Source organism: Heloderma suspectum, chromosome 4 (genome assembly GCF_057233095.1).
Source record: "Heloderma suspectum isolate Gila_16-S chromosome 4, 16-S_ref, whole genome shotgun sequence".
NCBI classification, from domain to species: domain Eukaryota; kingdom Metazoa; phylum Chordata; class Lepidosauria; order Squamata; family Helodermatidae; genus Heloderma; species Heloderma suspectum.
Genome location: NC_139461.1, coordinates 211140134 through 211165735, shown reverse-complemented (window position 1 = coordinate 211165735; position 25602 = coordinate 211140134). Strand labels below are relative to the sequence as shown.

The 25602-nt window shown below is 42.0% G+C and overlaps 1 protein-coding gene across 1 annotated transcript in view; it reads left to right on the top strand.

Annotated features, from left to right (window-relative positions):
- ST6GALNAC3 (ST6 N-acetylgalactosaminide alpha-2,6-sialyltransferase 3) overlaps window positions 1–23520 on the top strand; it is a 416154-nt gene extending 392634 nt beyond the window's left edge. Inside the window, exons 4-5 of the mRNA XM_084852184.1 lie at window positions 18120–18227; window positions 21018–23520. Coding sequence (XP_084708310.1) covers window positions 18120–18227; window positions 21018–21204 — 295 coding nt within the window. The 3' untranslated portion in view covers window positions 21205–23520. The remainder of the gene's footprint in view (window positions 1–18119; window positions 18228–21017) is intronic.
- The last annotated feature ends 2082 nt before the right edge of the window (window positions 23521–25602 follow it).

Sequence of the window (25602 nt, the reverse complement as noted above, 5' to 3'; positions counted from 1 at the left end):
ACCCTATATGACACAAGAGGTTTCCTTTCATCTCTTTCCCTGTGTAGATAAGTAAGGACTCTGAAGCCAACGCAAGCTTTTTGATTTGAGTGCTCGACAAAAGCTGTAGTGGTTTAACTTTGGATTTGAAAATGCACAGCCTCCTTCTGATGTATACATTTGGACAGGAGAAAGGTGCCATGCCCAAATAAATCTTCTCTCCTCCCACTAGATACAATACAACATGACAATCAAAGCAAAACAAAACAGAATAGTTTGATCTAGGTCTGTCCAATGTAAACACTTTGACCACCACCACCGGTTCGTTGTCAGCAGCAAAATATAGTTTTACCCTGCAGAGTCATATTATACAATAGGGGGGGGAAACTATAGTAGTGCGTAACTTCTTTATAATAAAGCCTTCCACATTCTGTCTTATCTTAAGACTCTGATTAAATGCAGATTCCATCACTTCAGCCTCAGCCAGCTTTTCTCCTATGCACCCCACTCGTGCATCACCTGATGAAGTGTTCTGGAGAACTCAAGAACTTGCACACTATTTTTGTGACATTTTGGTCAGCCTAATAAAGGTATTGCCTTAATATGGTTTTTGGAATTCTAGTCATTAGTTATTCTATTTCTATGTATGTTTCCACAGAATGGCTGCCAGCATAACCTTGACCTAAGTCAGGCACATTTCCATTTATCTAAGGGCCAAACTACACACTACATTAAGCATAGACATTTTCAGAAAAATTGGGACTGCAGCACATGGAGGGGGTGGGGGGTTAACCCTCTCCTGTGCTATATTTCCATCAAAAATCTCCCCACCACCACCTCCCCACTATTGCCCTCTGAAGGTTTTTTTCTGAAAAAAAGAAAGTTTCCTCTTCTAAGGGCGCAATCCTATGCATGTTTAGACAGAGAAAAGGCCTACAATTCCCAGCATTCCCCAGCCAGCTGGCTGGGGAATCCTGGGAATTGTAGGCCTTTTCTCTGTCTAAACATGCATAGGATTGTGCCCTAAGCATACTTTTACAAACATGTACATAAAGTAAGAGTGTGGCTCATGTAGAAGCCCCTTTCAGATCTCAGGAAGGACACACAAGGTCAGAGAGCAGGGCCTGTGGGTGCAAACCTGCTTTTCCGCTCTACTTGTTCAGTCTATATGTGAGGAAATGTCCTGAAAAGGACTGTAGTGCCTAAGAAGCTATGGAGGGAACTGGATGAGATTGTCAGGGTGGAAACTGAGCCCATAGAGCCCCAGAGCAGTTCTGATTCTGAGGAAGAGCAACAACCCGTGGGAGAGGAGCCCGCTCATTGCTCACAGGCACAGCGGCAGGGAGATTCCTTCTGCCTGCATTCCTGAGAGAGATAGTGACCCTGGCAGCGAGAGAGTGGGGGATGGGGTCTTGCTGGATGCTCGGCGCAGATGCAGGGAGTGGCACCAGATGGAGGGCGCTGAGAGGAGGCGCTCTGCCCGCTTGGCGCTAAAACAATGGTCGCGTCCCGAGGACCTACAGGTAAGAGGGAGGACCTCTCCATAGCCCATAAGTTCAGAGATTTCCCGCTCTTCTCCTTCAAATGGGGACCAACTGCCTTACCTGGAGCTTAGGCTACTCTGCTAACTACCCCAGTGCAGTTCCTTGCTTAGTCTCTGGTGATTAGCATGTGTAAGAGTCATTAAGGTGTAAAGGAATAAAGCCTTGGAAAGAATCCTTTTCATCTGTGTCTTGAGTTGGCTATTGGAGGGGACTGTAAGAGGCAGCTAGGGCGCTCCTGACAGAGATGGGAGAAGATGTGGCTGTAACAGAAGGTATCAGCCCTGCATTTCCTCCTCCCCTTTCCCCCAGTGCTGTCTCCTAACAAAACATATGACACAACATGATCAGACTGAGAAATTCTCTATCCTCACAAGTAGCAGCCAAAGAAGCAGGGCACATGAGGAGAAACTCCTGAGGTAACAACAAAATGTGACATTTGTTACATTAGTCATTACCAAGGGGAAGGAGATGCTGAGCTAGTGGCACCGCTGAGTCCGGACTTCTGTGCACAAGTCTGAGGCCCCACAGCCTTGAGGGCTTCCAAACTGCAGTGTCCTGTAAGCAGCAGTTGCCACAGTTTCTTTGCTTTCCTTTTTAGAAAACATGATATAGAGCAAGTGTGCTCCTGTGGAGTGAAGGGCCAGGCAGTTGACCTCACCATCTTTCCCAGTGCCTCTGGGCCCACCCTCTTAGAGAAGGTGGGCACAACTGGCTGGAACATCACAAAAGCTTATTCAAAAGAAAAATAAGGAAAGATGTCACGCTGCTGCTGCTGATGCTGCTACCTGCTAAGCACGGAGGGTGGGTGGCATTGTGAGGAGGGATAGAATGGGCCCCTTTTTATTGTTTCAAAACTTTTCGCAGAGTTTGCCAGGCATGCGGGCTCTGTGGTGGAACCACCACATTGAACAACCACTGTAAAATGTTTTGAAAATAGAAAAAATCCATTTGATCTCTTTTGGGTCATGAAGGGGTCAATTTTTCTTTTTTTCAGTGGGGGGCGCATGTTATCAATGAGGATGGTGCGGGAGGGGGGAGACAGCAGTGTCGGGAGGAAAGAGGGCATCTTGCCCAAGGCCTCCTCAAACCTAGCAGCACCACTGTGCAAGACTGCTCCTTTCCATTCTGCTCTGGACAATGAGCCAGGAAAGTTCCCACTTTAAATTTTCTATCTCTTCCAGAGACTCCCTAGGTAACATTAAGCAAGACACAATTCTCCCAGCCTTAGCCACCTCTCCTTCATCTATAATATGCAAATAATAATATTGTGGCAATAGTGTGGGTAATAATATGGTTGTACTGGCTGGGGATGTTGGGAGTTGTAGTCCAATCCATCTGAAGGGGAACTGGTTGGGGAAGGCTGCTATATATAAAACAAACCCTTAGAAATTTATATCTTTCCTGTTCATTTGTTCACTTATTTAATTAGAGTACTTCATAGGGAAAAAATGGATGGCTACAATCCCTGGTTTCCACTCATGAGACTATACCCTTTTCAGTGGCTAGACTTGACATTTCTCCTGTGTTCACCTACCATATATTTCAATAAAATATGCTGCTAGCAGCTGTATAGTGAATGTACTTCTAATTTTGAAGAGGAAAAGAAGAGTGAAAGAGGTGAGGAAAGCTGCCTAATTAATTCTCTCAGGGGATTCTGGATTAACCTGAGCTCTGTTTAGTTTACATTCTCAACAATTCACCCAAAAACGCAAGTATTGATTAGAATGTATATTTGGATAAAGTACTACATGTCGTTGTTTATCAGATTCTTTCTCATCTGAATATAATTTTGAACTGAGACTCTGTTTTATATATTTGTTACAAAAATTATTTGAAGAATATACATGGCTTTTCCTTAAACATTTAAAAAAAACATTATGCTAGACATACAAAATAATCCAAATGCACCAGTACTGAGGCAATGTAGTGCAGGAGTTTTGTATTTTTATTTTTCATTTGAGGACTTGTTCACACAACCTGCTTTTCCTTGTTCCCAGTTTTTTGGATGGGAATGATTATTGCCATGTCTTAAAATTCTCCAGCTCATTCTGTCACTGAGGTTATACCTGTCTTGCCTGCAGTGTTATCCAGATTTTTGGGTGGAGACCGCAGACAACATGCAAATGGATCTATCCATGCATGGTCCCTACATACTCATTTTCCTCAGTTTCTCTATTTGCATGGTAGAACACTATGAAGTGACAGTTCACACAAATATGCACACCACTACATTACTCAACTCTTGATGATTCTCACCTCATCAGTGCATGAACTGAGTCAGTTGAAGCATAGCCTGAGTGGTGTGGAAGTTCTATACAGTATATGGCAATAGATCTGATATGGCTCATTTATACAAGCAAGTTACCCCTGATGCAGTAGTGATCCAATTATGAATATGTATGTATGGATCAGCCCAAACTCAGTCCCATGATGCTTTTGACTCATTATAAACATTAGATTAAAATACAAACTCCACAAGAACGTAACCAAATATACTATTCTCATTTTCTCCTTACCCTCCATCATAACTGAGATTTAAGCTAACTTTACCGTGCTTTATCCTTCATAGGAATCATAGCCAAGATCATCAAGTAATTTGAAAACATGGAGAGCATTTTCTTACACCACTACTATTCCATATACTTTTAACTCATGGGTAGGGAACCTTTTCAGGTCCACAGCACATCTAACATTTCAAAAAAGTGTACTAGGCTGCGCCACAAATTACCATAGGGTGTGTAAAGGGTTAGTACCCGCTCTCTGGATTCTCACTTTTCTTACTCCTCCTCTGGATTCTCAGTTTTCTTGCCTCTCCTTTCTGGGTCCTCATTTTTCTTGACATCCCCCCACCATCCGGATTCTCACTTTTCTTTCCCCAGGCCCTGGCTCCTCTCTACCTTCTCTTTATGCTCTCCCATGCATTTTACACACACACACACACACACACACGTCTTCCCCAACCCTTGCCCGGGAAATTCCCATTCTGCTTCCTACCTCTGTGCTCACCTCAGCAGCACCAAATGTATCTGATACAAGAGGTGGATGCCCTTGGGAATACTTTTATTCATTCCCATCTATGATAAATCGTTACCAATTTTTGTTTGGAATAAGGAGCCGTTTTGTGGCAATTATTGTGCATCTATAGTGTACTGCATATCACTTAGACCTTTGCACTTCATTCACAAACAGTGCAATCTTCTGCAGATTTACTCAGAAGTAAAACCCAGAACATTCAATGGGACTTACTCTCTAGTAAGTAGGCTTAACATTGCACCCCAAAGCTGCAGTCCCACTCACACATAACTTGGAATAAGCCTTCTGAACACAGAGGAACCTACTTCAGCGTAAATATGCATGGGATTGCTGTGTAGGCGTTCACATGATAACAGTCTTCTCATGATGGAGTCTGCCAGAGAGAGAGAGAGAGAGAAAGAGAGATTGCTTCTGTGAAAACTGCCTAGAATCAAAGTCTCCCACATTGTAGAAATAAACACAGACTTTGGATGGGCAGTTTTTGTAAGCTAAAACCTGAAGTTCCTTTGCTTTTAGAATGTGATTGTTGTTGTTTCAGTATTTATATTTGAAAATGCCAAAAGAATGACAACTGTAGTAAGAAGCTTCTGAGGATGAAGTGGATGCCTGAACCGCAACCTATATTTTGCTCTGTAATAAGTTCACAGTGTTCCCAATGAAAATATGGACTTGTATTAATGGCATGGCAGCCTTCTAAGATATATTTAAGTCTTCCTTTCTTTGTCTTGTGGTTTTAAACCCAGGCCTCTGTGGCTGCTCTTGGTAAACAAGATTGTTTACTTCTCTCTGAGTGCAATGCAGTCCTTTTAAGCAGCCCTGCTCACTTGGATGAAATAACCATGTTCTCTTGTCACTTGAGTTCATGAATAAGCAGGAATGCAGCAAAGTCAGGTCAAAGAATAAGAAATGGGGAAACTATACAAAGTAGGAGCCAGTTCTTTGACCTGGATTTGTGGCTGCTTTGAGGGGGGTTTCTCCCTCCCCCTCCTTTGCTATATAGCCTGGTGGGGAGGGAGGATGTTGTATTTAAGACATAAATAGAACTGAGAAAAATGACAGTACAGAAGAATCGTGGCATGTATATATGCAAAAATGCAATGGAATATTTAAATATTTAAATATGTTCTTGAATGGATGGTATCTGTTTAGTTGCTGTAAATTTTTCCCAGGTACTTTTTGAAAGTTCATAGAGAAGCTGTTTGGCTTCTCAGAGATATATCAATGATATATTTTCAGAATGTCTGTAATGTACCTACTTAATAGTACTGAGAAAGACACATTGGGAAATGGAAGGGAAAAAAGCATTGAATCCTGAATTCAGCTTTGACAAGGCCAAGGAATTGTGACTCTTAGAAACTGAATTTAGGTGAAGCAGTTTTACCTCATATGGACTCTTTCAGTTCCAATAACTAAATAACATTTGATGTGTTCCTTCCAGGATCTGTAGTTACAGTATTAACATTATTTAGCCTATATAACCCAAGTTACAAAAAGGATTGATGCTTCTTTTGTAAAACTGAGCCAAAAATAAGAAGAGCCATGCTGGATCAGGCAAAAGCCCTATGTAGTCCAGCATTCTGTTCACACAGTGGCCAACCAGATACCTTCGGGAAGTCCACAAACAGGACATGAGTGCAATAGCAGCATCCTGCTCATGTTCCCCAGCAGTTGGTGTTGAGAGGCATATTGCCTCCGATACTGTATAGCCATCATAGCTAGCCATTTGTAGCCTTCTCCTTTATGAATTGGAAAAGGAGTACGACAAGGCTGCATATTGTCACCCTGCTTATTTAATTTATATGCAGAGTACATCATGAGAAATGCCGGGTTGGATGAATCAGAGATCGGAATTAAGATTGCCGGGAGAATTATCAACAACCTCCGATATGCAGACAATACCACCCTAATGGCAGAAAGCGAAGAGGATCTCAAGAGCCTCTTGTTGAGGGTGAAAGAGGAGAGTGCAAAAGCTGGTTTGAAACTCAACATTAAAAAAACGAAGATCATGGCATCTGGCCCTATCACTTCCTGGCATATAGAAGGGGAAGAAATGGAAGCAGTGACAGATTTTACTTTCTTGGGCTCCAAGATCACCGCAGACGGTGACTGTAGCCATGAAATTAAAAGACGCTTGCTCCTTGGGAGGAAAGCTGTGGCACACCTAGACAGCATAGTAAGAAGCAGAGACATCACCTTGCCGACAAAGGTCCGTCTAATCAAAGCTATGGTTTTCCCAGTAGTAATGTATGGCTGTGAGAGCTGGACTATAAGGAAGGCTGAGCGCCGAAGAATTGATGCTTTCGAACTGTGATGCTGGAGAAGACTCTTACGAGTCCCCTGGACTGCAAGGAGGTCAAATCAGTCCATCCTAAAGGAAATCAACCCTGACTGCTCTTTGGAAGGACAGATAATGTAGCTGAAGCTCAAATATTTTGGCCACCTAATGCGAAGAGAAAACTCCCTGGAAAAGACCCTGATGCTGGGAAAGACTGAAGGCAAAAGGAGAAGGGGACGGCAGAGGATGAGATGGCTAGATAGCATCACGGATGCAATGAATATGAACTTGAGCACGCTCCGGGAGAGAGCGCAGGACAGGAAGGCCTGGCGTGCTATGGTCCATGGGGTCACGAAGAGTCGGACACGACTGAACGACTGAACAACAACAACAACAACAATCCCCTTTCAAAGCCATCCAAGTTGATGGCCATCACTACAACTGTGGTAGTCAGTTCCATGGTTTAACTATGTGCTGTGTGAAGAAGTACTTCCTTTTGTCTATCCTGAGTCACCCACCAATCAGCTTTCTGGAATGACCCCAAGTTCTAGTATTACAAGAGAAGGAGAAAAACATATCCCTATCCTCTTTCTCTACAAATGCATAATGTTAGACACCTCCATCAAGTTTGCCCCTTACTCATGAAGATCTTTGCCCCTCCTGAAAAAGCACCCCTGCTTTTGGCCAGTCTTTACATGGGGGTATTACATGGGGGCTGCACAACTGTTTCTATATTATGTGGGGACAGAGTCGGAATGCCTCCCTACTGCCATAGCAACCAGACTGACACTCTGTGTTTTGCTGCACTCCACTGCAGCGGTTTCATTTCAACAACATGATCCCATTCCCCTCCAGTGGGAGCAATGCATTTTCCTTTACCCTCAGTGACGCCATGACAGAGCCAAATGTGGTTGGCTATGTGGCACTTTGATGTCATAATGTTCTTTATGGCGCTGAACAGCAGCGAGAGTTAACACAGTGGCTGCAAACAGCCATAAGCAACAAAATGGGGAGAAAAGTTTTCTGAGAGGCATTTATTGATTGATTTGATGTGATTTGATTTGATTTGTACCCTGTCTTTCTACCCCCACAAAAAAGCACTCAAAATGGCTTATAATCATAAATAAACCTTGATTAAAACAATAATAAAACTGCATTAAAACACAATTAAAAAGACAACAATAACAATAAAAATGGAATCCAGCACAACAGACCCACTTACATGCCATAGGCCTGCTTGAATAGAAGTGTCTTTACCTGCAGGCAGAAGGACATCAGAGAGGGAGCCATGCTAGCCTCCCTCAACAGGGAGTGCCACAGCCAGGGAGCGGCCACTGAGAAGGCCATCTTTCATGTCGCCACCAAATGCACCTCTGAAGGCCTTTCCCGAAAGCTCCCCAAACTGCTACTGTCACCTGCAAACATTTGACATTTTGCATACATTAAACTTAAGCACATGGCCATTCATTTCCATGGGACAATTAAGCACATAGCTGGATCATTCTTTATTCAGCAATAATGTATTCCTCTTTTTAAAAGGGGGGGTTGAGAAGTGTAAGATTTTTGTCTGTATCATAAAACTAATGCAATATGAGATTTTATGTAGCACCTGCAGAGCAGAACTGCTGGTAAAGAAGCACTAGACAAGTAATTGATTTATTTCTTATTTCAGATTTTTTATGGACACTTACTGATCTACAAGCTGATCTCAAATAAGGAAGGGTACAATTCTGAATAAATATCTGCCAAAGCCTGGCAATAGCATTTGTGTCACTCATATGGAACTGGTAAAATGGGGAGTAAACCCATGTTGAAGCCATCCCAGACTGAAGACCTGAAATGATTAGCTTGATTCCTGGGGCACAATTTTCACATGGCAGTGCTTTCAAACAAGCAACCCAGAACCCCTTGTGTTAAAAACTGAGGCAGAACAATTCCATAAGGGGACTACTGTATTAGTAACTGAACATTTAAAACAGCCCTCATTGTTTTAAATCAAGTCACAACATTGCAGCTTTTTGACCATTTGCTGTGTTGTATGCTGTTGACTTTTTAACATGTTTCTCTGAAGTAAAGCACTTGAACATAGCCATAGCTGTCTCTGTAGGTTGTTCACAAGATCTGGTTTTCTGAGGTGATGATACTGATTCTTTTGCTTTGGGGGAGGTGCCTTATGCATTTTGCTAAAGGAAAGGCTTTAGAGATTTAACTAAATTCGCCTATTCATTTCTTTGTGGAGTTCTAAATCTCAAGAGAATAGAAAAAGTATGCCTTTGAAAAAGGATACACCATTTTCTTTTGTTGTGTTGATACTCTCTCCAACAAATATCGAGTTTCATTTATTTCAGAACAGACTATCTCTGCTCTCAAACTCTAAACTATTGTTACTGGTAAAATGCTAGCATATATTTTGACAGCTTTGCCTATGGATTTTTGGCAAATTAATCTTGACAAATCCATATTTTCTTCATTGTTAGAGTTTGCTCTTCCTGTCATGGTTTTTCTCACATCTTACCTGTGTTTTACTTTGCAGTGTTCGCCCAGAAAAAAAAATACTCAGGTTGAGCCAATACAGGGTTACAGCTTGCTGGCAAGGACTATTTCTTAATTGCCACCACAGCCTATGTCTAATTATATAAAGAAAATTAACAATCCTAAATAAGAGGCAACTCTGAAAGCCTGGAACAATCATGCGCTATTGAGAATGTGAACATATTCAGGCTTCCCCACTAAGAGAGTTTGGCAGTCTGTTGCATAAAATGTAAATGCAAACAGATATCCATTTAGACAGAATCTATTAGAAAAAAAATGTGTTTTTTTTTACTGTAGTGAAGAGGAGAGGTAGAATTAGCAAATAAAGGATTAGTTGGGCTTGATGTCTTTCCCATCACTTGGCTAAAATCGGTTCGCCTACCAAGGCTCAAAGCATTCAGATTCTGAAAGTCCTTTTCAGTGTCCAAAATGGCACTGACCTCAGGGTCCCTAGGTTCACCTTTCTCCTATGTAGCCATCATGTAGAATCCAGCAGAAAGAAAGAGCTTTTTCAGTCCTGTCTCTTTTTATGCCTACAGTAGTCCATCTAATCAGACCCCCAGGGCCATAGGTCAGTTAGAGCTGGGCAGGTCATGAATGATATCAAGTGCCAAGCTGATTAACCACACCTCCACTAAGGGCGCCATCACACAAGGCTTTTATTGGGCACTCATGGTGGGTCACTCACAGAAGTTTGTGGGTCCTTTTCACAATGTTATCAACCTCCAGGGCACATCCAGGGGTATTTCCCAGTTATTCCATGTTAAAAAGATCCAGAGATAATTTAAATATCCTGGATTTTCCCTACTGTGTACATTCCTTGTGCCACTATTAAACAGCCACTGGATGGTGCTGTTTCATCAGGATCTATAGAACATGGAAAATTAAAAACTTCCTCTCTCAGAAAACACGTGGTCGCCGTCTGGGAGCCTGAGGTAAACATGGAAAGGCTCCACAATGGTAGGACTGCTGATTTTTTTCTTTAATGTAGAGACGCCCTAAGTAACAATATGTATTAACATTTAACTTGGGAATTGCAAGTGGGAAAGGTACCCTAAACAGAATATGCAGTTGAGTTCCCAGGAAGGCCTGGCAAGGGGAAAAATTATGACAAGCCATTCACTATGTGAGGCAAATAGGATTACATGAAGGAAATGCAACATAGTATATCATCCAAAGTCTGCTTTGCTGGCTTTCCAAAGTGGAGTTTTGTTAATGTAAAATGACAGCAGCCTTGCCAAGCATACTCAGGATCATCACAACTCCTTTAGAAATATAGGAAGCTGCCTTATACCAGGTCAGATGCCCACCTAGCCCAGTATTGTCTACTCTGGCTGGCAGATGCTCTCCAAAGCCTCTGATAAAGATCTTTCCCATTGTCTGATACTCACGCCCAATCTACATGGAAATGGAATGTGAAGAGCTTAATGGCTTCATCCAGATTTTCATGAAATTGGCTTTGGTCTGTCAGCAGTACACGAAGCAAGAAGTATAAACCACCTAAAAACCTGCTTTCATAAATCACACAAGAGCACTTTAAATCACCTTACTTTGAGGTTGGACAGAGTCCCACCAGTTGAAGTGAACGTCATCAACCGCAGAAACACTGCTCAGCGAATGAGAGAAGCTTCTTCCCCGCCCTATCCGTGCTCCCACTACTGGCTGCCCATCTCCTTCCCCTCTGCGGTGTATTCTTTACATAGTTTTCAGTGTATCACAGTAATGATACTGTGAAATACTGCGGCTGCAGACTCCCGTTACTGGCCACCCCTTCTCCTTCCCCTTTGTGAATGAAATGGCTCAGTCAAGTACAATGGACACACATGGCTTACTTCCAAGTAGGCACCTCCCCTCATGTGCTCCCTTTCTCAGGGGAAGTCGGGGTGAATTAAAGTACTTGAATTAAATTGTGTGGACATGTGGACAGACAGGCTTGCTTCCCCCTCCCCTTCTCTGCACTCCGTGCTTTGTTAAGGCAATAGAAGACACCGACTTACTTTCACCCCTGTTCTCCTTTCCATGTTCAGTCAAGTGAAATGGATGAGAATGAGGGGGGTTGGGGACAATCACTTTTTGAGCTTGTACAAATGCGTAGTTCCGCACTCCCGTATATGCACATATTTGAACCATCAGCTCTTAAAATCAATAAAGCTCTGCATACCTGTGTATCTCCATTTTTTAGCCCTCTGCTCCCCACCCTCACTGCCATGCAGCTCTGAATCAACAGGCTTTCCCTCCCTTGCCTGTGTGCAGTGGAGGAGTTACTTCTGAGTAGACATGCAGGCATTCTCTCTTCCTTCTCTCTCTTTCCAGTGGCGGCGGCACCTCTAAGCCCTGGTGAAATAATGCAAAGGTGTGCAACAATGCTCCTCCAGAAAAGCGATATTGTGAATGACTGAACAGCAGCAGCGCTACTAATAATAATAGTGATCCTGGTGGGATTAGGGGTCATTTGGGGGCCATCAGCTCTTAAAATCAATAAAGCTCTGCATACCTGAGATTAGGGATGTCAGAGAATTCTGCCATGGACTCCAGTGAGGCCGGATTCTTTAGAATCTGGGCCCTCAGAATCCATGGCAGAACGGCCTCTCTCCCCTGCCACCCCGCAGAATCCCCCCCGAGACGGAGCTTATCTGGCGGCAGATGCTGCAGCAGCAGCAGCGGCGGCGGCTCCAGCTGGTCACCCGGCCGGCCACGACCGGACTGCTGCGGCCGCAAATGGCGGCCATTGTAGCGGCCGCCATTTGCATGCTTGCAGTCAACCATGATAGGCTACGTAAGTATTTATGTAGCCTATCACGGCAAAGAGCAGGGACGCAAATGACAGCCGCTACGCCATTTGTGCCCCTGCTCTTTGCCATGATAGGCTACGTAAGTATTTATGTAGCCTATCACGGTAAAGACAGCTATGCAAATGTCATAGCGGCCGCCATTTGCGTGGCTGCCTTTACCATGATAGGCTACGTAAATACTTACATAGCCTATCACGGCTGACTGCAAGCACGCAAATGGTGGCTGCTACAACGGCTACTATTTGCGGCCGTGGCAGCCCAGCCAAAGCTGGAACTCTGGCTGTGGCTGGCACTGGCTGGCAGCTCCGTAGAGTCGCCACCGAGTGGAGCTGGCCGGGGAGGATTCCGGGGAGAGGGACAGAGCGCCTCCCCTCCACCACAGATTGCCCGGCGTGGAGCCAGGTAAGGCTTTCGTACATCCCTCCTGATAATTGAAAAGGGGGGAGGGGAAGTCATTCTTCAATGCAAGAATGACTGTAAAACTATGATGTTGCTTGGAGATTATTATATTTTTACAAAGGGAAACCAAAAGCAACCTGCTGACTTTCTCAGGAGTAAGCCCCGTTAGAAAAAAATGTGATTTACTTATGAGTAGACATGGTTGTCCATGCCAGCTCATTGTTTCTTGAGGCAAAGAAATTAAAAGGGAGAAAGGAGAGAACCAGCCCCATTCATATTTGAAGGTGTACAGATACAGATATGCATTTCCAAGCCCCCAATAGTGAGAAGCTGAAGGTTAACTCCTTCCATTCCTTCCCTCTCCCTCTGTTTGATGCTTGCTCTCCACCTCTCCCCTCCACCTCTCCACCCATGAGTGGTGAACTGCAAAAGAAGACGAGCTACTTCGAAGTAGGGATACATAGTGAGGCTTGCTCTCTACCACCCTCCCTCCCCACTGCCATGCTCAGTGAAGATTGTAACAACAGGCAGAGGAATTCTCTTGACCTCTCTGCTCCTGTACTCAGCAAAGTGCAATTTGAAGTTACTTCCAAGTAGACATGACTCTGCTCTCCCCATGCTCCCACCACCACCACTTTCCCTTCTGCCAATCAGTGCTGCTCCAGCAGTCCGCAGAGAGGGCAGTTCAGCTCACACAGACCCCAAAAGCACCATGAAAGTGCCATGACAGGATAATCCATCAGAAAAGCAGTTTCAGAAACAACAGATTTTTGAGCTAGAAACAGCATGCTGGCTACAGAGAAGGGCACGCGTCATCTTGACACTATCACCTTCAGGCTACAGTAGAACTGGTGTAGATCTGGCCCCAGTTAACTGGAGATGACAATGATTGAACCTCATATAACATGTGCTCTACCACTAAGCTATGCTCCTTTCTTTCCTTGTTTTATGTTATAATATATGTACTATTATGTAGGCGTTCCATACATCAGTAGATTTGGTAAACTAGCAGGGAGATTAATCTGTAATACAGAATTTGGCATTCTCAGGCTCTCAGATTTTACTTTTAAAATTACCATGGTTCTAGATCTTATGGTTGTGTGGAACAACTTGGAAATGAGCAGAGAGTTTGAGGAAGGCTCAGAAAACATAAATAGGCCACATATGACCTCCTGTGAATAGATCAGGCCATGATGTCTGGTTTCAGCAATTGAATAGCTGAAAATGATGACTTAATTAGTGGAATGGTGATGCATGCCACCCTTGCCCTGTCCGTCACCATTTTCCTCCCAAAGTTTATCCAGCAGAATGGCTGCACAAACTACAAACCAAGAGTTGACCTGAGCAGATGTAGATTGAAGTTCCTGCCCTCATATGCAAAACCAGCTGGTAACATAGTTCATGTAGAGTTGATGCTGCATTTTACCTTTTCTCCACCAACTGGGAAATGATCATAGCAACCTGAGCAATGTTTTCTGTCACATTATGCATATACTTCATGAGAGGACATCTCTGGAAAAACAAGTTCACTGCACAGTGTTAGGGCTCCTTCACAGAACATCAAATTTCCATGTAGGCAATTGGATACACCCCGCATGTAATTTATCATGTGTGATGAATTCACTCAGAAAAATAGATACACGTGCATTTTGTTATACGGCATGAACTTCAAGTGGATTTCACACTATTTTTCAGAAAGATGTGACTTCCTTTTAGGAAATCAACTTGTGCAAAGGAGACAGTTATTATTATTATTATTATTATTATTACTACTACTACTACTACTACTACTACTACTACAGCTTAGAAAAGAGGCATAGCTATTGCGTCCCCATTCTACAATATGTTTTCAGAGGATATTGTCAATGATATTTAGAGGCTGATGACCTTTCGGGGAAATTTTGAAATGCTTTTCACAACCTTCATTAATTTGTCATAAATATGTTTACTGTATCAGATTGAATTCTAAGGTGTTACAAATCATCCATTGTTGTATTCCTTCATTAACTGAATATCTTCAGGAGAAAGAAAAAAGTAAAAAGTGGAGTTTTGCTTTAAAAAGAATCTGTATTCTGTCATGCCTTCCATCTCCCAAGGAAGATATCTGAGAATTTACTTGTCTGTTTTTATTTATCTTACCAGTGGAGTATATTGATGAGAAGACTAAAGTCCAATGGTGTTAAAACAAGACATGAAATATTGATTAATTCTTTTTTTAAATTCCCTTTTGCTCCTGAGTATAGAGGTTTTTAGATGCTACTGTCAATATAGTACTTTCCAATAAACCTCCATTATCAGAAGAATTCTTTCTTCATAGTACTTTGGTGAAATGGCTATTATCATCCTAAATTGGTAGCTTTAAAAGCCCAAGGTAGCATGTTTCTGCGGCTAAGACAGGAAGCTGGTTAAAGAGAATGCAGCTAAATAAGGTTGTGTCAGACTAACTGTTTTACGTTCTCTCTCCAGGATTTGGTTGAGAACAGTGAGTGTAGTTAGCAGTAAGTATTCCAGGTGGCTGGACAGAATGTTTTTCTGAGTGGCTAGAGAAATTTGGAGAATAAATAAAGAGAAAGACTGAGAGAATGGTACAAAGCTGGCAGCTGCAAGCAGTAAGAAAAAGCTCAGCCTCCTGGCTGTATTAGTAGTTCTCACATCAAACTTAAGGACATTTACAGCCTAATTTCTAGCAGGTTTGCTTGGAAGCAGGTCCCACTGAGTTCAGTGGGACTTAGTTCTTTGAGTTTTTAGGATTGTAGCCTGCATAAATCTCAAAAGAGCAGAGAATGAAGGAATACCATTTGTTTCAGAGGAAGAGAAGGAAATAAAGAGACAAATATCAATAGTTAGGATTAAACAGGGAATGTGGTAATAACACATGGGCTATCAATAACAATGTGTAGGAGGTTAAATTATGGCATTGTATTGAAATTGTGGGTTGTAGTTTTATTTTTATGTAAACCACCTTGCAAGGGCCAGTGTGGTGTAGCGGTGAGAGTGTTGGACTGGGACTTGGGAGATCCGGGTTCTCATCCCCACTCAGCCATGAAACTCACTGGGTGACTTTGGGCCAGTTGTTGACTCTCATCCTAACCTACCTGAAGAGGAGGAGGAGGATCCTTGCAAGAGGAAAAAAGACAGGATATAAATGTAATGATAATAATCATTCAAATACATACATATAAACAAGCTCGTCCTGATGAATAAACATGGCTGCTTTGCACAAGTTCATTTCCTAAAAGGGAGGCAGACGCAGAGGGGACTGCAGAAGGGAGGAAGGGTCAGGGGGTCTTTGCATGAGCATCCTTGTGCTTGCATTGCACTGGATAGAAGCCCATGACCCTTCAACAGAGACATCACCATGGAGAAGTCCTCTAGCAGCCCCCCATGTGGGACCATAATAACCCTATTCAGGCATTTGCTCACACAATTAGCAATCATGTGGATGTGGAGAGCAGGGTGTGTCCACCTTGGCATGGTGTCCCCCCTCCCCACTGCCCATGCGATGGGGGGAACTGTCTGTAGAGGGAAGGCTGGCATAAATGCATAGGCTCCCCTGTGATTGTAACCCTGTATGATCACAGGGAGCCGATGGACACACAGCAGGCTCCCACCTACAGACTTTTTTCCAATGTGTGGATGAGAAGAGTGGACCCAGTGGGGGCAGAGTAGCAGGTGGGATTGTGAATGGGATTGTTAATTGCATTAGTGAGGGCCCAAATAGGACTAACATGAGAATAAGTACAAAATTATCTGTGGTCGTTGTTTATGGCAGGGGACAGCACTTTTGCAGGAGTAGCAAATTCATTGCCCATCTAAATATTAGTTCACATTCTTCTCAAATATAATGGGCATGAAAAAATAAGTGACCACTTGATGTTAAGAAACGTAGAAGACAGGCCCAGTAAATGGTCTGGGGACACCTGATTCTGAAGCTAAGCAGGTGTGATCAGTCCTATGGATGAGAGACCACAATGAGCCTCATATTAAAGCAAGATCCATCATCATCATATCAATAACAATAATAAATATTTATTATAGTAAATACATATTTTTATGAAAAGTAACAAATACGATGAAAACAAATAAAGAAAAACCAAATAAAGAAGATGCTGGTGAGCAGGAAAGCTACAAATCCAGTGTATTTGAGCTAGATATGATGCTTTGGTGGATTTGGGCCATTCCATGCTTTATGCAGTAAATCTGCGTTTGCAGCCAAGGTGTGCAGGAGACAGACATCCTGTTCAATCATTCTGTGCCCATGGGTATAGATCACGTGAAGGGGCCACTGAGAACATTGATAGACCAGGCTTTCTGTCCCCATAGAGGAAGCTCTGTGTGCACAGAAGGCCCATCTTTAGACTGATGCTGATCAAACACTGGCTAGGAGTGTAGACAGTGTCCACAACAGCATTCAGGGGTTGGGGCAAGCCCAGTGTGTTTCTGCTGGTTCCTGAACAAGGTGGTGTGAAATGGGAATTGGCTAGCAGGAGTGGAGTCATATTAATTGTTGTGGAAAGGCATCCCAGCCATTCCAAGTTTGGAGGTGAGGGAGTATGTATGTTTGTCATTTTAATATTCAGTTACATCATCAAAGTGCTGAAGCCACACTCTGTTTCTACCTATTTGCCAAAAACTTGTAAATCAGGGTGCCGAACAATTTTTGGTTGGAGCAGGCTGAATCCCTCCCGCTCCCCCCAACCAGGCTCTCCATGGGCTGGTTGATATCATTCGATGTGGCCATGCCCACTGACATCATTGCCCTGCCCCCACCCATTTTGCCTTTCTCTGTGCTGAAAGAAGCATGAACGTCCTTGCCTCTTTCAGCATAGAAAAAGGGACTTGGCTGGCATCAGCACTAGCTGAGTCCCTAGGTTCATGCAGCATGCAACATCCCCATGAGGGAGCTGTGTGCCACACAAAAGGACCTCGACAGCATTGGGAAGAGCAGTCATGGGGCCGCTATGCACTGTGCAAAAAAAACATGGCCAGCACTGGGAAGAGTGGCCCCTCCCCCTAGCACTGGTCACTAACTGCCCACATCCCCACTGTTAGCTCCAATTTGAGAGTGGCGATAACAGCAGAGATTCTTCCAGGATGGGATGGGGCTTGGAGGCCACACTCCACTTCTTGGAGGAACCCAAGGAGGATCTGTGGGCCAGAGGCAGAGCATACACAGGTTGGATTATGCTGAAAGTTCTGCATCCATGTTGTAAATACATAGCTTTCTACATTGCACAATGTTACATTTCCCGATTTCATAAATATATAGCCCAATCTTATGGATGCTTACTCAAAAGTAAGTCCATCTATGCTGAGTGGGACTTACTCCCAGGCGAGCATACAAAAGAGTGCAGCTTTCGCACATAGCACTTCTTTTGCAGGCTAACCCAGAGAGCCCAAGCATATCAGACAGACAGGACAACGATAAATAGCTAAAAGAAATTAGATATTTTGTCAGTTTGTCAAGTTGCTGAATGTCCTTTGTGTCATGTAATAGATTATATGTCTTTGAAAAAGTGTTAGCAATTTCTCAATGTGTTCTGTTGTGTGTTGTATCTTTTACAGAATCCAGTCAGGATCCTATCTCAGCACTGGTTGGTTTACCTTAATTCTGGCTATGGATGCTTGCTACAGAATACATGTCTATGGGATGATAAATGACACCTACTGCAAGTAAGATCACAGGAAATTATTTTCATGCATCTACAATTCTGATGCCTTGTCAAAATTTCACAATTCGTTTTAATACCATAAATCCAAGAAATGGATTAGGCAGGCATCCCCCAGCAGCCTGTATTGATGTGGCACTTTATTGTCAGTGTATTTAGTCCCCATATGGCATGTGGTATTGATTAAATAAAAGCATTTACAAAAGTTTAATGTCAAATGCCATGAAGAAGTTTTACAATCAAAGACTTTCTGCCAAATCAAAATGAAACTGGGAAAACAGGAAACATTTCTGTTTGCTTTTTACAGCTTTTGTACTGGAAGACAGTACAGTGTAAGAAGCACAAATCTATTCTCTCCCAGAATCCGGCAAGCTATTGGGAATAATATGACCTGATTTGCCCTGATCCAGCTCAGGAGATGCATCCGTACGAGCAGGCTTGCGTATACCTATCACTTACTGGATCAGGGACCACAGGCATGAATCAGATGCACATTAAAATGCGCATTAGAATATACAGGCTAAGTGTGAGTGCTTTCTTTTTGCATTGCATTGCTTTCAACTGGATGCATTCAAAATTCCAACTCAGCTAGTCATGGGTAACTAAATACCTTTGAAAACAGTGCTAGGGGTGAACCAGAGCAATTATCTAAGGATAGTTACTTGAAATTATATTTCACCAAGAATAAAGGATAAAAATGTATTTAAAGTACCACTCTTTGGATATAACATAGCAGAGAGAAGGGGGATGTTTGCAATTAGATAGTAACATGGAGGTACCCACAGTAAAATATGGGGATGTACTAACAGGAGTGCTCCATTGGAAGGTGCCAGTTAGCCAGGGGTCCAGTAGATTTGTAGTGGGTCCAGTAGGGGTCCAGTAGATTTGTAGTGGGGAGGTTTCAGGTGAGGATGGAAAAGGAAAAAATACACTCTTTTCTTCTTTTCCAGCCTTCTAAAACCTTTCCCCTGCCATGCTGTATAGCAGTAAAGAATTCAAGTTTAGAACTGCTGTCATCCCCCAGCCTGAAGGCTTTGTTGCTATAATGTGGGAGTAGGGATATTTTTTTTAATGTGCATTTTCCTCATCCTGAAGCCTCCTCATATAGGGTGGAAAGGGTCAGAGGTTTTTTAGCTTCATGGTGCACATCCTCAGAGACTTATCACCCCCTCTAGGGCAAGCCAAATCCTCTTCATTTTCCTCCCCCCGCCTGAAACATTCTGTAGGTCTTGGAAGCCACTGAGCATGTATCCTTTTCCAGGCTATTTGTTGGGTGTGGGGCTTTTTCCTTTCTCCTTTAAATTTATAGATGAATATTTTTCCGCATACTTGGGGCATTCCCTAAGTATGCAGAAATTCCTGTCTTGTCTGTATATGGCTCCATTTCACTGACCACCATTAGACCACCATGTCTGGTATTAGACAGAATGAATTGGATCCAAGATCTGCCTTCCATAGACAGAAGGGCTCCACTCTTGGAAGGTGCCTCCACCCAATCTTTGTGGATCCCCCCCCCATACCACAGCTCACCCCATTCAGCAGAGTCCCAGGCCCTCTGAGTAACATTTTCAAGGGACTGGAGAAGCTGCTGTGGGGAGGAGGAGTGGGCAAGTCTGCTTCCATCAGCCCAGTTGCATGTGCTTAAAGCTGGATCCAACCCAGTGAAATAAATTGGCTGAGTTTTGTAAACATTTGTGTGGTATAAATTCTTTCTGTTAGAAATCTAGTGCCAACACTGCTTTTGTAGTGTTGCTACAGGCATAACAGAACATACTATCTAGATGTTTTTAGGAGTGTCAGTGTTCTCAAGCACAATAACAGAAAATGGAGACAATGTCAGAAGCACCTGCAGAAGTATTGTGAATGTTTTTCTTGCAAGGTTCTTGGCAGCATTACACTTCTGGTGTTTGCCAGTTCAGTAGTATTCCTAGGATCAGATTTAATTAGGCCACAGCCATAAGGAAATTCATGTTGGCACCAGCTTTTTCTGCAGTGCAATTGCTTACTCAGAGCCTAGTCACATGATCCTTTTAATATTCATGGATGACACAATGCACAGCCACTATTCAAACTACAGTGAAATAATTGTCTGTTTGTGGGGAAGCAAGCAGAGCCAATGTGGCAAGAAACAATGTGGCAATAGCCATGCGCTGTGCGCTCATGTTGAAATTTGGAGTCTTTCTCCCAGCCTTATAAAATCCTATGGAATCTTGCATATTACATGGCAAGAAACTTGATGGACATACCTAGGTGAAAATTGTGTTTGCTGTATTTAAATTTTACATGCTCTGGTTTACAGAGAAAACATTTTAGGTATGACAAACCTAGAAGATAAAACAGCCCTGTGACTGTGGAAGCAGTTTATAAACTTAAGCTTCATTATTGAAGGGACAATCCTATGCATTTTTAGACAGAAAAAAGTCCTAACACTCGCAGCATTCCCAAGCCATTATAGACCTTTTTTCTGTCTAAACATGCCTAGGATTGCACCCTAAGACATGTTAATGTTTCTGTTGACTTTTTGACAATGCATACTTTGTTCTGTATGTTCCATAATGAGATCTTCTCCTTTTTTTCTTTTTCTTTTTTTGGTCCATTAGCTTTCACTGGTGAATTCATTTGGTGAATTCATTTAAGTTGTACAGAAAATTATGGTGAATTCATTCATTCATTCATGAATTCATTCATTATGGTGAATTCATTCAGTCATTCATGAATTCGTTCATTATGGTGAATTCATTTAAGTTGTACAGAAAATTATTTCATGGACTTCCATGTTTTGTCTTTGTTCTAGGTCAGAAGGCTTTAGGAAGGTTCCTTATCACTACTATGAACCTGGAAGAGATGAATGTGATGAGTACTTCCTGCATGAAAATGCACCTTATGGAGGCCACAGGTTTATCACAGAAAAGAAAGTATTTGCTGAGTGGGCTAAGAAGCACACAATAATATTTACACACCCTAACTGGACATTGTCTTGATGCTGGTTCTCACAGTCTTCCACTGGTAGCATAATGTTCCCTATACGCCTTGGTTTACAGTGATATTTGCAACTGACTGGATCTTCTCAACTTAGGTAGTGGCATCAAAGATAAACAAGATGGTTCCACCATGGTACAAGTGGGGTGGGGGAACCTACCAATCTGTGGAAGACATACAAGATGCTTATTCTGTCTCTTAGGGTCAAGACAGAATAATGCACTTTACTTTTTAACTGGATTTTTAAAACGTTCAACATGGCAGCAGTTTGGTTTCAAAATGATAATGTTCTTAAGGAGGGAAATACACAATTCCATGCAATCTCTATATTCTGGATGTTTGGGATAATTTCTATAAATACTTGAATTTAGATTGTAGGTTTTTTCATTATTAAGGCAACCCTATCTATGTCTTAGGCACAATCAAATTATTAAGAGCCAGCTATGTATGTGAGGTTTTAAGACATATACATGGCTACAAATTCACTGTATATAAGAAAATTAGAGATGGGCTAAAAAAGATTCCTGAACTCCACTTAATTTCTACACATGAGGATTGTATATGTCTGAATCCTAGGGTAAATCATATGCTGTGAATGACAACCTGTTTCCATAGCAGTCAACAATCCAGGTTTTCTGGACATTGCCTCAATTTTTCCTGACACGGATTTACGCAGCTTTGTTCTGCTCTCAGTTATATTCCCTTTTTAGAGCAGAACGTCTATAGTTGCTGTATGAGAAAGAAAGTCCAAGTGTGGAAATAGAGGCCCAGGATCTTATACCTCTAATATGGTTTTGGACAGTGAATCCTTTGTGATCTTGAGCACTTTGGCTCAACTCTCTGCCTCAAATTCTCCATGTTTTAAAATGGGGATAATAGCTACCTCATGAGGATGTTGTGAAAATAACTGAATGCATCTACAATGCTTTTTTCAGTAAGTTATGCTTTATGTGTATTTCTTTTACCTACCCACTTGGCACACTTTGGACTTTGCAATTTGGACTTTGGCACACATTTCTCTGTGTTTGGTACTTGAGGAATATGGAACCCAAGATGTGAAATCAGTACTGTGAAATTTGGAGCATCTTCACTACTATTATTCCTATTACAATCTCTCAGTGTGTACTGACTTCTTCTAAAGGTTCTTCTCACAAAATTATCCCTTTAACAGGGTAGAGCTCTGGAATGTTTAGTACTTGCCCATTTCTAATTGGTACACCCTACAGCACACCCTAATTTATCCACTGGCATGGGGAACATAAAGGTGTTAGATAATTAGGTCAACAAGAGTAGTTACATTGGTTTATAACAGAGACAAGGATCTAAAAAGTAAGGGATTAGGATGGGACAAACATTGACTCAAAGTTTGGATAATGAGGTTTCTACAGTACAATGTCCCATTATGGAACTATTTCAATTTACACCAAAATAAGGTTTTGTTTGCTTTTAACTATTTAAATTACATTTTATATTCCATACCATTTCAAACGATTCCCTAAAAATGGCAGAATACCTGAACTACAACACTGTAATAATACTGCTAAAACTTGAAAAGTGGTTTATTGACCCTTACACATGTAATACTCTCAAAGAGCTTAAGCATTGAAACCACCAGACATTTTGTATTGCCTTGCTGAATCATGAAAAGGCAGTAGCAAAGTGATATTTTTACATGCAAGTATTTGTAAAAGGATTGTATTTCCTATTGTATATTTGTATATAGAGGTCTATATTTTATATGTCCACAGTGGATACATTCTCATTCCATCATCACCATTATAAAGTGCCACCCTCTTACACTGGGAATTTGTGTACATCATACTGTTGTGTGATTTTACCCTTGGACAGTTGTCTTCTTTCCCCACGGTATACTAGAGGTAAGCTCTCTTCCCCACCCCCAGATAGATTCTCACTTACCTCTAGTAAATTACCTCAAGCCTCTGCTTTATTTGTGGGCTTGTAACTACCTCACAGTAAATACAAAAGGTTTATCTTGGTCCAGCAATCAAGGGTTATAACAGAATGTGTACACAAACCTTGTAAGGAAAACATAATTCACCAGCAGTGCTCTTGAGTACCTTACTTTTTTGTTGTTGCTGTTCTACTTATTAGTCTCACTGTTTTTCTTTCTCCTGTGACTGTGTCCTTGCTTGCTGATTATTAGAATTGTTCTATCTTTTAAAAAGCATAGTATTTTGCTTTTTATTCTTTGTACAGCTCCATATAGGTATGTATTGTACGTGACAGGCATAGCATTATGAGAATTCTGTTAAAATACTAAGCTGGAATGTAGGAAACTATGAGTAAATGTATAGTACAAACATATATCCATTTTATACCAGTTTGGGGGTATGGCTTCCCTGAAAGAACCTTCAGAATTATAATTAGTGAGAGTGCAAAGAATACTCTGCTAGAGATCTCTATCCATCTTTGCAGTACCAGGGTTCCTTGAGATGACAGAATGGGCCAGATTGCACAATTGAACGGCCCACCATGGACTATTTTGATTGTGCAAACCAGGTCACTGATGGTTAAATCATTTTTAAGTCCATAGGGAGGATAGGCCATGAAATCGGTAGAATATGTCCAGACAAGCAGCTTTCCAAAGTGCTAGTTGGACATTTTAGCATTCAACAAAAAGTGCAATCGTAGGTACCTGCAAAAAGGAGTGCTATATTTTATTCAGCCACCCCGCATTTTTACTCTGCAAATTTCTCCCATTTTACTAGTTTCCTGGTCTGCTATTTGACCTAATTCATGGGTGAGTAATTTGCGGCCCTGTGGCCCTCAGACTGATTTCAAAAGCCTTCTGTAAGCAATCAGTTTAGAGCTCTGGCAAGAGTGATCTTTCCCTTACCCAGGGTGGAAAAAGGAGAGAGAGAGTGGGGGAGAGGGAGTGTGTGTGTGTTTGTGAGAGAGAGAGAGAGAGAGAGAGAGAGAGAGAGAGAGAGAGAGAGGTGGCCCTGCCCACTTTTGGCCTGACCCTGCTCTCTGCTGCCTTCAGCCCTGTTGATGACTGGCATGAAGCCCTCTACAGATTACCCCTGAGGGAATGAATTGGACCTTTATAGTGTTCTGGTCAATGCTCCCAGATACCTGTCAGTATGATATCAAACTTAAAAGTCACCTTTCATCTTGCCAGCTCCATGACTAATTATCCTAAGGCGCAATAATTTATCATACCTACTATTTTTATCATAAGGAGAAAAACATTTTTTTTTTTCATTTACCTGCTTCCTTGGTTTCTTTGTCCATCTCAATATCTCCATTTGAGCTTAGATCAGGGGGTGGGGGGTGATATCCCCAGTAGAAAGTAACTTTTTTGGCCTGGTATTTGTACCCCCAAATTCTGTGAATGAATTTGTTCCTCCTGTGGTGTCTATAATATGCAATGCCGTCTCTGGTAGGCATAGTATTTGTAACACAAATTGTAAATGAAAGTTTCAATAACTCAGATATTTGTAATGAAGAACCTAATTCCACTCCCATTGATTGTAGCAAAGTTGACTTCCAAGTACATGTGTTTGGGGTCAAAACCTGACTTTAGAATTTTAACAGAGCAATCCTATGCACAGCTCCTCAGAAGTAAGGGTTCTGAGTTCAATGGGGCTTACTTCCAGGTAAAGTGGGCATAGGATTGCATCCTTAGCATACTTAATTGAAAATAGGTTTCAGTGAAACCACTTAACCATATTATTTTTTAAAAGTGAATAGATGGTTTTCAAAATGTTCTCATTTTCTTTACATTTACATTAGATATGACACAGGAAATCTGGGGGGTGGGGACAGAATTCTTATACTGGATCAAGATATGTCTTACAAGTAGCTTTTAGGAAAAGCAAAGAAGGTGAGGAGCTCCTCTTATAAAAAGTACAGGTCACCAACTGCCAAGGGGGAGGGGGTTCCATTACATGGCTGCTTGGTACTTACTTCAGAGCCCACAGCACATAACAAGATTATATGTTGTATTTAGGGAGGTACAAAATGTACTCAATGATTGTTTTATTTTGTTTCTTCAGTAGTCGTAGATGAAGTAAGTGAGTCACAACAGTCCACTAATGATGCCCCCACTTTATTCAGAATAAAATAAAGATGTAGGGGGCTAAACTGGAAACTCAATAGTTGGACAAAAAAAAAGTAGACTAATAGAAAAATTAACATGGGAAATTGGTTTTTCCTTCTCTATCCATAAGTCATCCGAAAGTAATTTGGCAGTATTTGGGGACACTTTTAAAGCTTAAATGACAGGGCAATTTGTAAGTGCAAGGGCACACTAAAGGGAGAGAGAGAGAGAAACAAAACTGGAGAAACAAAGTAGAAATACAGGAACTGGAAAAGATACATAATGAAGACATTAGAAGAGACTTTAAACATTAACTATCTGACCAAGGCTAATCTGA